This window comes from Phyllobates terribilis, unplaced genomic scaffold, assembly GCF_046119375.1.
Source record: "Phyllobates terribilis strain yellow unplaced genomic scaffold, ASM4611937v1 Scaffold_13__5_contigs__length_258822181, whole genome shotgun sequence".
Lineage (NCBI taxonomy): Eukaryota > Metazoa > Chordata > Amphibia > Anura > Dendrobatidae > Phyllobates > Phyllobates terribilis.
Window position 1 is genome coordinate 110,553,679 of NW_027362773.1, and position 17,378 is coordinate 110,571,056.

At 46.0% G+C, this 17,378-nt stretch overlaps 1 protein-coding gene across 10 annotated transcripts in view; it reads right to left on the bottom strand.

Moving 5' to 3' along the window:
- The window catches only part of MUS81 (MUS81 structure-specific endonuclease subunit), an 88,546-nt gene that overhangs the window by 10,379 nt on the left and 60,789 nt on the right, over positions 1-17,378 (bottom strand). For 6 of the 10 annotated variants that reach the window (XM_073658402.1, XM_073658395.1, XM_073658398.1 and 3 more), the window contains 5 exons: positions 7,666-7,845; positions 5,956-6,085; positions 2,689-2,819; positions 1,181-1,279; positions 838-918 (listed from right to left, as the gene is read on the bottom strand). In XM_073658402.1, the coding sequence (XP_073514503.1) occupies positions 838-918; positions 1,181-1,279; positions 2,689-2,819; positions 5,956-6,085; positions 7,666-7,800 (576 nt within the window). In that variant the 5' untranslated portion in view covers positions 7,801-7,845. Of the gene's footprint in view, positions 1-837; positions 919-1,180; positions 1,280-2,688; positions 2,820-5,955; positions 6,086-7,665; positions 7,846-9,291; positions 9,535-13,585; positions 13,716-17,378 lie in introns of those variants that run through there. The other 4 variants (XM_073658397.1, XM_073658400.1, XM_073658401.1 and 1 more) reach the window with 3 other exon arrangements.

A 17,378-nucleotide genomic window follows, 5' to 3' on the forward strand; every position in this document is an offset into this window, starting at 1 on the left:
CACCACCACCTGAGAGGCGGCCGCCTCTGCTCTCCGGCACTGCTGCTGCTGAGCCTTCTTCTCCGGCAAGTGAGTCTTATTTCCGACTGCACAACAACAAGCAGAGGAGGGAGGGAAAGAGAGAGGGAGGCTGCAAGGAGAGGCGCAGGCCGCGGCCTCCGCACTGGGCGCTAAACTGGGCCCAAGCCTCGCAGCAGTGGGCGGCTAGTGAGCGACTGCAAATCCCACTGCGCCACCGGCGGAAGCGGCCGTTATCTGGCCAGTACCGGCCTGGGACATGTCAAGCTGATCACCCCCTCCTCCTCTGCAGCCGCCTTCATCTCTGCGCCCTCTCCTGTCACATTCCCGCTGTTCTAGAATTGCATAACTAGCAATCCCTGACATGACTAGCTCCATTGTGACACCTGACTGTGTCAAAATTTCCAAGGAATAGGTGAAGAACTTTCGGAGATTAAGATTTTGAAATTTGCAATGACCATCAACAAAGCTCAGGGCCGATTCTTAGAATTGTGCGGTTTAAATCTAGACACGGATTGCTTCTCACATGGACAATTATATGTTGCGTGTTCTATAGTCGGCAAACCAGACAATCTCTATATCTACACAGACAATGGAACAGCAAAAAATATTGTATACCCACAAGTATAGTGAAATTAAAAATATTTTAGAAACTGCGCTTTTCTTCCCCCCCCCCCCCCCCATTAAACCAGACTGAACGACAGCAACGCGTGGCCGGGTACAGCTAGTATAATTTATAAAAGTAAATGATTTCTCCACAATCCGTATAACACAATCCACACATTTGTCTACATGGAGGCGTTACGCCCCAGCTCTTACCAGCGTGAAGGACTTGTCGCACAGGCGCTGGGCCTCTCTCTGCAGCTCGCTCTTGCTCATGTAGCCTTTAGAATTTGGATTCTTTAAGAAAAAAATAAATAAATAAAGATCCAGATAGAAAAGACTATAGTTGTAATGTCAAAAAGAGCTGTGGGAAAAACAACATGAGGTGGAATTAAAGGGGTTGTCCAGGCTTGGGGCTCAAATCTGCAGTCACTATGCGCACAGTCAGGATTCACCGGTGCCGGGAGCAGTCGGTGACTGCATGTATGTGATTGACGGGTGTAACTTGTGTCTTTACCACTGCTTGTATCTACGGGCAGGCAATATGAACACTGCTTACCTTGCTCTCTGTGTAGAGGGTGAGCAGTACTGCGTAACCTCCTGATCTTCTCTGTGGCACATACTCTCGCTGCTTTTTTCCATCAGACTTTTTCTTTTTCTATCACAACACAAGCAACGTCCCATCAGAGCATACGACATTATACATTGCATCGGCTTAGAGGGAACCTGTCAGGGGCTTTAGGGTCACTACATGGATTACATGGCTGAATAAAGTAGTAAGAGACAAGTTCACTCATTCCTTCCCAGCTGCAAACGGGCATTACATTGCTGAGAAAATCAAGTTTGAATCTTTATGTAAATGAAGTTGCAGGTGCCCTGGGAGCTGGACGATTCCTGACAGGTGCACCAATCCTTGGCATTGTCCCCTGTCTAGCACCCCCCCACTATGGGCATGAGTGATGTTTGCAGAGAGCTGCAGAATAATGTGGAGGATCAATGCCTGCCCTCCTTGCACTAGCAGCCTCATTTACACATAGATTATACAAGTAGCCCCCGTGCGATTGCTTCCCTCTAAGGTGAACCTATCAGAAAATAACCAATTGTTGAAATCAGGTTTATTCATTATTTATTTATTATTTTGACAAGGTTTTTTTTTCCCTCTTATCGTAATCTTAATTAAATCAATAATTTAATAAATATTATTAAAATTATGTAGAAAAAAAATAATAATTTGTAATCTTGCACTTTTCACACTAGCCACTAGGTTTTTTTTATACTCTATATACACAGCTGGTTACACAGGATCCATCATTCATAATAGGCGATATCACAGCTCACCTCCTCCCCCTCCCTTCACAATGATGTTTGCACACTCTCATTAGACGCTTCAATATAAAAGATAAGGTCCTGGTCTGTTCATTACTGCTAATCCATGTATATTGTTTCCTGAAACAACAGGAAATTAAAGGTCTAAAATAGTCCCCGTTGCCGGTATGAAAATGGCAAGATTTCTATTTTTTTTTACTTTTTTTTAATACAGATTGTGACATAAGAAAAAAAAATTGCTCAAAAAATTAAAATAAATTTAAAACACAAAAAACGGATTTAAACCATAAGTAATTTTCTGATGATAGCTTCCCTTTAAATGCTCTGGAAGACCCTGTCCTGCACTACAGACTGCCATGGATATGAGCAGACACTGTGTAATGCCCCGTTTTCCCTGTGGTGGAGCTGCAGGGAAACTTTATACCTAGAGATTTCAGCGGAGGTCCCAGAAGGGAGGACACTTAGTGATCAGTTTACAGTTCAGATGACCATATTGAAAAACTGGCCACCGTCTGAGCCAATCCTATCCAAAAATTGCAGAGTGCTTGCCAGCATTATGGATGGGTGCCAGAGCAGCTTTACATTGCAAAATTTGCGCAATATAAACTGATTATAATGGATCCGTGTACCCCCCAGGACCCCTAATCCTTCAAAACTGTAGGAAGTGTCAAAAGTGGAAAAACCTTTTAAAGGTCCATATAGGGTGCACAACAGCCATCACATCCCGGGAGCAGCACTTACTGTAGGGGACGGACCCTCCTGGGGATCCTTAGGCAGGTCGGCAGATGAAGTAGGAAGAGGAGCGGAGGCTTTCTGCTGGTTTCGGCTTTTTTCACGACTGTTTGGGAGAGAATGAATTGGAGCATTGGGTCCTGTGAACAGAAGAGGCCAAGTTGATGTAAAATGTAGACTTGATGCAAAAAAGACAACAGGCGTCTGTTCAATGATGTTATAGATAATATCCACCACTAGATGGCAGCAGTGTTAAAGACTTACAATTGTACTGACGGTCAAAGAGGCCATTTTATAGTGATTTCTGCCTAGGAAAACAGATCTGGCATCCAAGACCAAGCATGGACATGTCTAGCGATGCTCCCACATGGGGCCTAAAGCACGCAGAGCTTTCACAATACAGATATGACAGAAGAATAAAACTTCCTACCAGCTAAACCTCTGCAAGTCAGTGACCTGACATGGAAGAAGCATCTGATCTTACAAATGATTATGCAAAAAAATACATAAAATAAAATTATTATTATTATTATAGCGCCATTTATTCCATGGCACTTTACATGTGAAAAAGGGGTATAATACAAGAACAATTACAATAACAAAAAATTAACATTAGGCCTCATTCACATGTCAATGTTCCACGGATGAAAACACGTACCCCTTATAGTCTTTAGGGGTGTTACAGGGGCGTACATAGAAATCATGGGGTCTCAAAGCAGAAGAATTGCCCCCCCCCAAAAAAAAACATGTAAATAATTGTTGGGGTAATAGAAGAGATAGAAGAGCTGATCTCACAACTTTCCAGCCTTTACATAGTAATTTCACTCCTGCTGAAGTCCTAGATTCCTCTTTCATTGCCCCATAAGGTATGATGACAACAAAAGTGCCCTCCCTAAACACAGTATGATACCCCCATGGTGAATTCCTCCATATTAGCCTCCACATGCACAGTATAATGACCCTATTGTACCCCATTTCAAATCCCAAGGCAAAGTATGGTGACCCAAACACAGTATGATCCCCCCAACTGTGACCCCCACACATCCCTCCATGCAGTATAATGAGCCTACATACAGTATAATGGCCTCCACACAAACCTTCACACTGTATAATTGCTTGCATATAATGCACCACCATGGTCCTCTATACAATAAAATGCACCCCCCGTGGTCCTCCATACAGTATAGTGCACGCCCCGTGGTCCTCCATATAGTATAATGCACCCCCTGTGGTCCTCCATACAGTATAATGCACCACCCGTGGTCCTCCATACAGTATAGTGCACGCTCCGTGGTCCTCCATACAGTATAATGCTCCCCCCGTGGTCCTCCATACAGTATAATGCTCCCCCCGTGGTCCTCCATACAGTATAATGCACCCCCATGGTCCTGTATACAGTATAATGCCCCCCCCCCCATGGTCCTGTGGTTATAGGAAGTTTTGCCCCCAGCAGTTCGCCCCCAAACATTTCGCCCCTATCATATCGCCCCCAGGAAGATTCGCCCCCCCCCACGTTTCGCCCCCGGACGTTTCGAACTGGGGGCGAGATGTGCGGGGGCAAAACATCCTGGGGGCCAAATGCTGGGGACGAAATATGCGGGGGCGAAATGTACCCGGGGTCGAACTCCTGGGGGCAAACTGCTGGAGACAAACTGCTGGGGGTAAACTGCTGGGGGCGAAACATCCAATTCCCAGTCCTGTATACAATGCTCCCCCCATGGTCCTGTATACAGTATAATGCTCCCCCCATGGTCCCGTATACAATATAATGCTCCCCCCATGGTCCCGTATACAATATAATGCTCCCCCCATGGTCCTGTATACAATATAATGCTCTACCCAACCTCTATTATGGCCACCAGTCACTGATTTAAATAAATAAATAAATACAGTTCCCACCTCTCCTGGTTCTACTTGATGCTCCAGTCAGCTGATCCTTTGGTGTGAAGCGCCGGACATTTCAAAACAGCGGGTGCGCTGTAATGCCGTCATCGCGTCCGCTGCTCTGACACATCAGGCGCCGAGGAAGAATGATGGGGGTGGAAGTGTCTGCTGACGCTCCCTCCTCCATCATCATCGCTCATGTTGACAGTCGGAGCTCCTGCAGTCAGTTCGAGTAATGATGATGGAGGAGGGAGAGTCAGCAGACGCTTCCACCCCCATCATTCTGTGCTCACGCCAGACTGGCGGTGCGAGCGCTGACACCGGGCCCCCCCTAGCTCACGGGCCCCATAGCAGTGGCGTGACCTGCCGCCATTGGTGGTACGCCACTGGATTGTTAACATTGCTGTGTTTTTGTGGAGACATGTCTAATTTTGATCCGAATTATGGATCAAACTTGCAAATTTTCAAGTCAAAGAGACCATGAAAAAAAAAAAATATATATTATAATATATACGGTATATAAATACAGGGTGGTCCAAAAGTAGGTGGCCAGAAAATAACAACATTTATTTTGATTTATATATAAAATTATATTTACTAACACAAGCATAACACTGACAATTAAATTTTATTCTGAACAATAATACAAAAGCCCTTAAATTTTATCAGCGCAGGGGCTCAAACTGTTTTCCATTATAATTTGCACAGCTTTGAAGTCGCCTCTTACGCTTCGACAAACTTTTTTGCACAAGTCTCTTTGGGTATTCATTTCTTGAAATGCATCTCTTATGTAATTTTTCAAATCACTGACACTTTTTGGTTTTCGACTATAAACTTTGTGAGGAATGAAAAGTGGAATCTGATTGGTTGCTAAGGGCAACTGAGCCAGTTTCACTTTACACCATGTTTGATAAATCTCCCCCTTCATAACCTTATTACACTTTCTGTCCACCTACTTTTGGACCACCCTGTATATATATATATAAATAAAATTTATTGAAGTAATTTTTCATTAAAGTTTTCAAACAATACAAAACTAGTGTGTATAAATATAATATATATTTGTTTATTTTTTTATTTGTAAACTTTAATAAAAAATTCCTTGATTTAAAAAAAAGAATGAGTAGAACACAGATACTGTGTATCTTCTGAGATCTGTTCATTTTTATTGTTCAGTAACTTAGTAGATAGAAGATTGAGTTTTGTTTTGTGATTTTTTTTTTTTGCAAATTGGAAAAAATGGATGCCACATTGATGGGGAAAATTGAACAAAATTTGGGAAAAATTGACTGAAAAATTGTCCCGTTTTTGCATTTAAAAAAAAAAAAAATGGATGTCTGAAATAAAGGCCTAAATAAAATGCACTAAGAAACTATATGAAAGAGCTCTCACCATCTTCTGCATAATACTTTTCTAGCCGCTGATCCAACATCTTACAAATTCCGTCTCCAAAGTTTTGCAGGATTTTTGCTTCCTTCCCGTTTTGGAGGGGCAGAGGATACTTCTTCAGTGAGCTGATGGCCTAAGAAGACAAGAGGACGTCATAAGGCAGAGGGCACAGTCACGATTGTCCCAAGGAAAATTGGAGAAAACATGTCGACAACCCCCCCCCCCCCCTAAAAAAAGGACACAAGATGACACAGTGACATAAATACAGATGTACCGAGCCATTTTCCATGTCCATTTCTACATTTCAGACTTAGCATTTAGCTGATTGAAAACTGCAGGGTTCAGATGTGACATAAATGTGAACGAGGCTTTATTTTTCCTGCACTTTTTTTCTCCATAAAGTTACATTCACATTTTATGTATTTGGAGCTGATTTTTCCAAAGTGTATTTGCAGCGTTATATGTGGATTTTGTTGAGTTTTTGTGACAGATTTCACCCTTTCTGTGGCAAATATGCTGAACTAGAGCTTCTTCTTTAACAAAAATTGCAAAAATCAGAAAAAAAACAAAAAAAAAAAACAATTGTGCGCTGACAGGTTTAACCCTTCAAGGACCAATCTCATTGTTATTCTTATGACTGCATCGCTAGTTGAGTTTTTTGTGCGATTAGTTGCAGATTTCTTTGGGCACAATAGTATACACGTTTAGTATTTTTTTTGAACTTTTACAAAATAAAAACTTTTTTTTTTCCTAACATGGCATAAAAAAAAAAACCCTGACTGCTAATTTTTCCCCCCTTGCCATGAACACGGCAATGGAGCTACACAATGTGAATACACCCTTAAGCCAAGTTCATACACAGCTTTTTATTTTTTTTTTATTTTGCGTTTTTTACCTCTTCAGGTTTTCAAACACAATTGGTGGGAAAAAAAATAGGGGCATGTCCCCTTTTTTTTTTTTTTTTTTTAAAAAAAAAAAAGTAATCCTGAAGGAAAGCTGCTCCAAACTAGACACTAATCAATCAAAAAGATTGCAAAAAAACTCATCCAAAATGGTTTAAAAAAAAATAAATAAATAAATATTCCGCACAAAAAAAAAAAAACCTTCCTGTCATTTTTCACTCCATGTGAACATAGCCTTTCACTACTCTGTACTGATTTTTTAAAATATTATTAAAAAAAATAAATCCATTAAGATTGTGAAAAAAGAAATCCTTTTGTATATAGGAGATTACATATTTACCTTTTGTCAGGCTTCTTCTCCCATCGTAGCGCCCGGCAGTCACATGACACTAGAAATAGCGGTACCTGCCCCCTTTTTCTGTAGTGCTGTGCTGGGGGGGGGGTCAATGTTAATTTTGCTTCAGTATTTTAATCCATCTGTCATGAGAAACCCCAATTCACCGATTGCTATAACCTGTGCTCAATTGACTGAGTGGCCTCCTAATAAGACAGCAAATGCAGGAGATGCTGGGGTATGTTCACACCAGGCAGACCCCGTCTGAATGGGGCTTGCAGAAATCCATGTATGTGCTACAGAAACGCTCAGAAAGGTCTGCAATAAATCTGCGGCATCTGAGCCTTTACATGTAAAGTATTAAGGCATAAATACGGGCACATTCAGACCCCGGCCTTACACATATGGTGGTTGTCATGTGGCCTAGTTGTGAAGGGTTAATAACCGGTGTGTTATACTGGACACGGATCATCTTACCTTTTGGTACACAAATTGTGTTTTCATCCCTTTCTCCGCAGCGGAGTCTCTCCACTCGGTCAGCCATTTCAGAAACAAAGGGTTTGGGCATGGAGGCAGGGGCCGCTTACGTCCAAATGTCACAGGACCAGGCATCTTCTGTCGGCTAGTGTCAGCTGGATATCCAATCTACCATATTTACTGCGAAGAGTTATATATATATATATATATATAGGTTATATTTTTCAGTAAAGGTAGCAGAAGGCTATGTATCCATATGTTATATTATTCAGTAAAGGTACCTAAAGGCTATGTATCTATGTTATATTAGTCAGTAAAGGTACCTAAAGGCTATGTATCTATATGTTATAATAGTCAGTAAAGGTACCTAAAGGCCAAGTATCCATATGTTATATTATTCAGTAAAGGTACCTATAGGCTACATATCCTTACAATCATTATACAGTGCAGGGGTGGAACAAAAAATAAGACCGGTTCGATGAACGAGCCACATAAAAAGCTTTGTATACATGGCCTAGTCCATGGGAGACCAAATTGTTCTCTATAAACCAGGCGACCTCTTCCCCTGCACAGTCGGGATGGGGAGTAACTAGGACCCAGCGAAAAAAAAATGCCTCTTATACTGTCCATATTGTATATGAATTTGTATAACATCCCAAACCAAGTTAATCTTGTAATCTTCGAAGTTTAATAGAAGCAGTCGGAGGAATTCACTGATCACTGGTATCTTTAAACCCTAAAGACCACCATACACATTAGATGAAAGTTGTCTGACCTGGCTGATTTCGGCAGGACTCCATGACCATAGGACATGTATTTGAGGTCTCCAAACTCTCCCCCGACAGATGATGTCAAAGGAGTGGGGGGGTGGGAGAACAATCGGGCTTCTGGCAGAGGTAACCGCTATCAGAGGAGTCTAAGGTTATGTTCACACATCATGGGTTTTTCAGCGCTTTTTTGATGCAAATTTTCAGCTGCGTTTTGCAGTACCAGCAAAGTCTATGAGATTCCAGAATTCTTAGTTCACACATCATGGTTTTTTTTGTTCAGGATTTTGTGCTTTGGTTGGGTTTTTGGAAAATAGAGTGTGTCACTTTTTTCACCAATAGGAAGTAATGGGTGGTGAAAAAAAATGCACAAATTTTTTTCAGCGTTTCTGATGCCAAAGTAGAGTTTTTTTTTTTCTCACTGAACATTATGTACATGCATAAAAAGAGACAGAAGGACAGTGAAAAAAACGCACCCAAAAAATCACCAAAATTGCAAGAAAAATCCTGAACAAACCTCCCTTGAGAGATCAGGTTTTGCTGCAGAAAATTGACGCCAAAAAAACCATGATGTGTGAACATAGCCTAACACCAGCTTCCTCCTCTCCCCCTGTTGAAAAGTCAGGGAAGTGGTGAGCGGTTCGGCTGAGGCTCTGCCATGTGGAAGGCCAGCATAAGAGTATGTTCACATTAAGTCTTTTTGCTAATTTGCTGGAGCAGAAACTGAGTGGAGACTCCAAGTTTTTGAGGCGGATTTTAGAGTTTCAGCACAGGGTCACCTTCAGGGTATGTTCACACAGTGCATTTTTGCAGTTTTTTTTTTCTTACACATTAAAAAAGCAGAATGTTGGCTACGTACATTACTACAAGTCGCTATGAGTTTTGATAGCAGCAGAAATCATTCCCATTTTTCCTCTTGCTAATAAGCGCTTTAGTATCCCAGTAATTAATGAGCAGAGAGGTTGTGCCCCCATCAGGAGCACGCAGCTGAGGATCCGGGTGTGGGGGAAGCGATCCCGAGGTCCTCCTCGGATGAAGTTGGCTCTCTCTCCTGTATTTCCGTCTACATCTCCGTGCTCACATTCCTGACATGGACATGTTGCTGCGTTAAAATAACACATTCTTCAGCAATTTATTTATTTTTCATTGACATAAAAATAACTTCTGCCTTTCTGTGCTGTGAGAGGCGTCTTGGCAGCTCAACAGAAGAGCTGAATCTCTAGATTTACAGGGGAAAAAATGCAGAATCCCCTGTAATTTGTATGATTCAGGCACTGCATTGGGTGTTGGACCCAATCGATCTGATATTTTTTGTCCCACCCATATAAAAGTAGCGGACAGCCCCTTTAAAGGCATTATATGCAGCTCCCTAGAGTGAACATGCAATCTGTCCAGTAGGGGGCAACCTTGAGGTCATAAACCAATCTAAGGGGTTGTTCAGCAGTGAGGTTGTGGACAACCCCTTTAAGGGTGGGTTTACGTAAAACAATTGCAAATAATAATTGATATGTCTGTGCATTACCCAACTCATGATAAAAGTTATTCGGGCCTTATTCACATGTGACATGTGGGGTGAATATGTCTTGCATTAATACCACATGCCTGGATCCGCACGTCACGTGTGCTCGAGGCCTAGATATTTTTTCACCAGGCCGAAGGTCTGCTGCTGCCGGAAGAGACCGAGCCTCCAAATTGCACTTTATATCATGGGAAAAGATATTTGGACCATTCAATGTGTTCAATTTAAATGGAGGCTTACCGTGGATTTTTGGTTAGGAGGCTGCGGCGCAGTGGGGAAGTCACTATGTGCGGCTCAGGCAGCACGGGGTGAATTGTGTGTGCTGCAGGGGAGAGGAGGTCAGCAGCGATCAGGTGCGCACACTGTGACAAGCGCTGACATGCACACAGTGCGGAGCACCTCTGCAGTCAGGTGCATATAAGACAGCGGACTCACTGCCCGCGCCTGCTACTCACTGCCCGCGCCTGCCACTCACTGCCCGAGCCTGCCACTCACTGCCTGCGCCTGCCACTCACTGCCCGAGCCTGCCACTCACTGCCAGCGCCTGCTACTCACTGCCCGCGCCTGCCACTCACTGCCCGAGCCTGCCACTCACTGCCCGAGCCTGCCACTCACTGCCCGAGCCTGCCACTCACTGCCTGCGCCTGCCACTCACTGCCTGCACCTGCCACTCACTGCCTACACCTGCCACTCACTGCCCGCGCCTGCCACTCACTGCCCGCGCCTGCCACTTACTGCCTGCACCTGCGACTCACTGCCCGCGCCTGCCACTCACAGCCCGCGCGGGCCTGCCACTCACTGCCTGCACCTGCCACTCACTGCCCGCACCTGTGACTCACTGCCTGCACCTGCCACTCATAGCGTGCACCTGCCACTCACTGCCCGCGCCTGCGACTCACTGCCTGCACCTGCGACTTACTGCATGCACCTGCCACTCAGTGCATGCACATGTAACTTACTGCGTGCACCTGCGGACTCACTGCGTGCAACTGCGACTTACTGCCTGCACCTGCCACTCACTGCGTGTGCCTGCGATTCTCTGCGTGCGCCTGAAACTCACTGCCTGCACCTGCCACTCACTGCGTGCACCTGCAGACTCACAGCCCGCGCCTGCCCCTCACTGCCCACGCCTGCCCCTCACTGCCTGCACCTGCCACTCACTGCCTGCACCTGCCCCTCACTGCCTGCACCTGCCACTCACTGCCCGCACCGGCCACTCACTGCGTGCGCATGCCACTCACTGCGTGCGCATGCCACTTACTGCCCGAGCCTGCCACTCACAGCCCGCGCCTGCCACTCACTACGTGAACCTGCCACTCACTGCCCGAGCCTGCCACTCACTGCCCGAGCCTGCCACTCACTGCGTGCGCCTGCCATTCACCTGCCACTCACTGCGTGCGCCTGCCACTCACTGTCTGCGCCTGCGACTCACTGCGTGCACCTGCCACTCACTGCCTACACCTGCCACTCGCTGCGTGCGTCAGCCACTCACTGCCTGCGCCTGCCAATCACTGCCCGCGCCTGCCACTCACTGCCCGCGCCTGCCACTCACAGCCCGCACCTGCCACTCACTGCCCGCACCTGCCACTCACTGCCTGCACCTGCCACTCACTGCCTGCACCTGCCACTCACTGCCCGCGCCTGCGACTTACTGCATGCACCTGCCACTCAGTGCATGCACATGTAACTTACTGCGTGCACCTGCAGACTCACTGCGTGCAACTGCGACTTACTGCCTGCACCTGCCAATCACTGCGTGTGCCTGCGATTCTCTGCGTGCGCCTGAAACTCACTGCCCGCACCTGCCACTCACTGTGTGCACCTGAGGACTCACTGTGTGCACCTGCAGACTCACTGCGTGCACCTGCCACTCACTGCCCGCGCCTGCCACTCACTGCCTGCACCTGCCTCTCACTGCCTGCACCTGCCACTCACTGCCTGCACCTGCCACTCACTGCCTGCACCTGCCACTCACTGCCCGCGCCTGCGACTCACTGCCTGAGCCTGCCACTCACTGCCCGCGCCTCACTGCCTGCGCCTGTCACTCACTGCCTGCGCCTGCGACTCACTGCGTGCGCCTGCGACTTACTGCGTGCACCTGCCAATAACTGCCTGCAGGCAGCACCTGCGACTCACTGCATGCACCTGCCACTCAGTGCGTGCACCTGCCAATAACTGCCTGCAGGCAGCACCTGCAACTCACTGTGCGCACCTGCGACTTACTGCATGCACCTGCCACTCAGTGCGTGCACCTGCGGACTCACTGCGTGCAACTGCCACTCACTGCCCGCGCCTGTGACTCACTGCCCGCGCCTGCCACTCATAGCGTGCACCTGCCACTCACTGCCCGTGCCTGCGACTCACTGTGTGCGCCTGTCACTCACTGCCTGCACCTGTCACTCACTGCGTGCGCCTGCGACTCACTGCGTGCGCCTGCGACTTACTGCGTGCACCTGCCAATAACTGCCTGCAGGCAGCACCTGCGACTTACTGCGCGCACCTGCGACTTACTGCGTGCACCTGCCACTCAGTGCGTGCACATGTAACTTACTGCGTGCACCTGCGGACTCACTGCGTGCAACTGCGACTTACTGCCTGCACCTGCCACTCACTGCGTGTGCCTGCGATTCTCTGCGTGTGCCTGAAACTCACTGCCCGCACCTGCCACTCACTGTGTGCACCTGAGGACTCACTGTGTGCACCAGCAGACTCACTGCCTGCACCTGCGGACTCACTGCTTGCACCTGCCACTCACTGCCCGCGCCTGCGACTCACTGCCCGCGCCTGCGACTCACTGCCCGCGGCTGCGACTCACTGCGTGCACCTGCGGACTCACTGCGTGCACCTGCGGACTCACTGCGTGCAACTGCGACTTACTGCCTGCACCTGCCACTCACTGCGTGTGCCTGCGATTCTCTTTTCCTGAAACTCACTGCCCTCACCTGCCACTCACTGCCCGCACCTGCGGACTCACTTCATGCATCTGCGACTCACTGCCCGCACCTGCCACTCACTGCGTGCACCTGAGGACTCACTGCATGCATCTGCGACTCACTGCCCGCACCTGCCACTCACTGTGTGCACCTGAGGACTCACTGTGTGCACCTGCGACTCACTGTGGGCACCTGCGACTCACTGCGGGCACCTGCGGACTCACTGCAGGCACCTGCGGACTCACTGCGGGCACCTGCGGACTCACTGCGGGCACCTGCGACTTACTACGTGCACCTGCGGACTCACTGCTTGCACCTGCGGACTCACTGCCTGCACCTGCGTCTCTACGTGTCTGCTCAGATCAGGTGCACAACATAGAGCCCCCTGTCCCGGTCCAAAGGCCACACTTTCCTCAAATCTGCTGTAAGGTCTACACAAACGCCTCTCTTTATTAGAACAAGAACAGGTTCTTTACTGTAAGAGCAGTGAAACCTCCAGAATTCTCTGCTAAAAAAAAAGTAATGACAGAAAAAGATTAAGAAAAAGAACACAATAAAGAACCAGAGAACTATATTATGGCATGTAACGCTGTCCTGTACGTGAAAACACAAAGTATGGAATCACTTAATTAACCTCACCAGCGTTTAAGTAGAGAGAACAGAATATCGGCAATCGCTAAGGTTAAAAAAAGACAAATTACTGTAATTCCAGGAGGGACTCTATATGGCCAGTCTTTATTTTCAGGTAATCCACTCATCTACGCGGGTCTATAAATTACATCATGGAAGGACAGGACGCAGCCGACATGGCAATTCTCAGAAGCCAAGTGAGGAAGCGGTGTCCAAAGTACAAGACAACAGATAAGGAAACCAGAAATGGGGCTGATACCGCAGGATTGCAAAACCCCTGATCAACATTTCTTCATTTTCATTAAAAAAAACCTACACTGTTTGGCTTTTACAGGGTCTTTGTTTACCCTTCACATTCCTGGCTGTAGGATGAGTTAACTGAGAATCTGTCAGTGAGCTCGTTTTGACAGGGAGTTTATAACTGTTTTATCTGACTCTTTCTGAGCTCCTCTTTGCTGATTTTATGACATTACTGATATTCTGCTAATTTTTGATGTGGTCTATGGTCAAAAATCAGCTGAGAGGAGCTCAGTAGAAGACAGATAAGGGTTACAAACTCTCTATCAGGAGGAGCTCACTAACAGATTCTTAGTTAAAGGGGTTGTCCAGAATAAAATAATTGATACCTATATATCCAATATGAGATGGGTAGGGGCCCGGCAGCCCCACGAATCAGCTGATATTGCCCCACCGCAGGTTAGCTCCCTCTTAGTTGCACTAGTTCAGCGAGCGCTGCAGAGCCTTAATCTCATGGTTCCCAATAACTTAGAATTCTGGGAATAACCATTCAATACATTGCTCAGAACCTGCATTCCTTCTTTTCAGCTTGGAAACTCAGCGCTATGTGAGATATTCTGCAGCTACGACCTTCCCTGCCCACAAAGCAAACAGCCCTCAGATACAAAATCAGTAGAGGCAGGCAGAGGTTGTCTTATTTGTTCTGCAATAATGATACAAATACAATTCAGGGCTGTGTGTGTAGATCAAGTCTGCTATATAAAATCGCTCCACAAAAGTGACATTTTGTGTTCACTGCAACTTAAAATATGGGTGAGAAATGGAGACTTTAACCCCTTAAGCCCCGCAGGTGGTTTGCACGTTAATGACCGGGCCAATTTTTACAATTCTGACCACTGTCACTTTATGAGGTAATTACTCTGGAACGCTTCAACGGATCCCCCTGATTCTGAGATTGTTTTTTCGTGACATATTGTACTTCATGATTGTGGTAAAATTTCTTCGATATCACTTGCGTTTATTTGTGAAAAAAACGGAAATTTGGTGAAAATTTTGAAAATTTTGCGATTTTCAAAATTTGAATTTTTAAGCCCTGAAAACAGAGCGATATGTCACACAAAAGAGTTAATAAATAACATTTCCCACATGTCTACTTTACATCAGCACAATTTTGGAACCAAAATTTTTTTTTGTTAGGGAGCTATAAGGGTTAAAAGTTGACCAGCGATTTCTCATTTTTCCAACAAAATTTATAAAACCATTTTTTTAGGGACCACATCACATTTGAAGTCACTTGGAGAGGTCTTTATGACAGAAAATACCCAAAAGTGATACCATTCTAAAAACTGCACCCCTCAAGGTGCTCAAAACCACATTCAAGAACTTTATTAACCCTTCAGGTGCTTCACAGGAATTTTTTGAATGTGGAAAAAAAAAATGAACATTTAACTTTTTTCACAAAAATGTTACTTTAGACCCAATTTTTTTTATTTTCACAGGGGTAACAAGAAAAAATGGACCCCAAAATTTGTTGTACAATTTCCCCTGGGCACGCAGATACCCAATATTTGGGGAAGAAACACTGTTTGGGCGCACGGCAGGGCTCGGAAGGGAAGGAGCGCCATTTGACTTTTTGATTGTAAAATTTGCTTGAATAATTAGCGGACGCCATGTTCTATTTGGAGAGCCCCTGTGTGCCCAAACTTTGGAGCTCCCCCACAAGTGACCCCATTTTGGAAACTAGACCCCCCAAGGCACCTTTATAGATGCATAGTGAGCACTTTGAACCCCCAGGTGCTTCACAAATTGATTCGTAAAAATGAAAAAGTGAAAAAAAAAACACTTTTTCATTTTTACGAATCAATTTGTGAAGCACCTGGGGGTTCCAAGTGCTCACTATGCATCTAGAAAGGTGCCTTGTGGGGTCTAGTTTCCAAAATGGGGTCACTTGTGGGGGAGCTCCAAAGTTTGGGCACAGAGGGGCTCTCCAAACGCAATGTGGTGTCCGCTAACAATTTGAGACGATTTTCCATTCAATTTGTTAGCGGACACCATGTTGCATTTAGAGAGTCCCTGTGTGCCCAAACATTGGAGCTCCCCCATAAGTGACCCCATTTTGGAAACTAGACCCCCCAAGGCACCTTTCTACATGCATAGTGAGCACTTGGAACCCCAGGTGCTTCACAAATTGATTCATAAAAATGAAAAAGTGTTTTTTTTTTCACTTTTTCATTTTTACGAATCAATTTGTGAAGCACCTGGGGGTTCCAAGTGCTTACTATGCATCTAGACAGGTGCCTTGGGGGGTCTAGTTTTCAAAATGGGGTCACTTGTGGGGGAGCTCCAATGTTTGGGCACACAGGGGCTCTCCAAACGCAACATGGCGTCCGCTAACAATTTGAGCCGATTTTCCATTCAATTTGTTAGCGGACACCATGTCGCGTTTGGAGAGCCCGTGATGTGCCTAAACAGTGGAGCTCCCCCACAAGTGTCCCCATTTTGGAAACTATACCCCTCAAGGATTTTATTAAGGTGTATAGTGAACATTTTGAACCCAGAGGTACGGCACAGAATTTGTTTACATTAGGTCATCATATTGAATAAGTTGTCATTATTCTTGAGCGCAAGTGCTCGCTACTTGAGTTTGCATCGGGTACTCAGGTATGCACCATGTACAGCGTGTGCTTGAGTGACATGCTCGAGTCCCTGCTCCGCATGTTTCACGGTTATTAGACACCCAAAAAAAAACATGCGGGGATCGCTCGTGCATGGCAGGCAATCCCCGTAAAGTTTTTTGGCCGCGAAGCATATGGGGCAGAGACTCGAGCATGTCACTCAAATACCCACGATACTCAATGCATACCAGAGCACCCGATGCAAACTCAAGTAGCGAGCACTTGGGCTCAACACTAGTCGCCATATCGTCATCTTTTTTTCTTACTTTTGAAAAAAATCCCAACCCCAGCCCTAGCCCTAGCACAGCCCTAGCCCTAGCACAACCCTAGCCCTAGCACAACCCTAGCCCCAGCACAACCCTAGCCCCAGCACAACCCTAGCCCCAGCACAACCCTAGCCCCAGCACAACCCTAGCCCCAGCACAACCCTAGCCCCAAACCCAGCCCTAACCCTAGCCCAATCCTAACCCAAGAGTTTATTTTTGACGCCGTTCCTTGTGCGGTATAAGTGATTAGACGACTTTATTCTTCGGGTCGGTGTGATTACAGCAATGCCAGAATCATATGGGGTTTTTATGACTGACAGCTGTCACACACTAAAAGACGCATTTTTTGTAAAATCTAGTTTTTGCATCGCCATATTTTGAGAGCTATAATTTTTCCAGATTTTGGCAGACAGTCATGTGACGGCTCGTTTTTTGCGGGATGACTTGACGTTGTTATTGGTGCCATTTTCAGGCACGTGACATTTTTTGATCGCTTTCTATTCCGATTTTTGGGAGGCAGAATAAACAAAAACCAACAATTCAGGAATTGTTTTTTTTTTTATTCTGTTCTGCGTGTGGTAAAATTGATGAGGTAGCTTTATTCTTTGGGTCAGTACGTTTACAGCGGTACCACATTTGTATCATTTTTCTATGTTTTGGCGCTTATACACAATAAAAGCTATTTT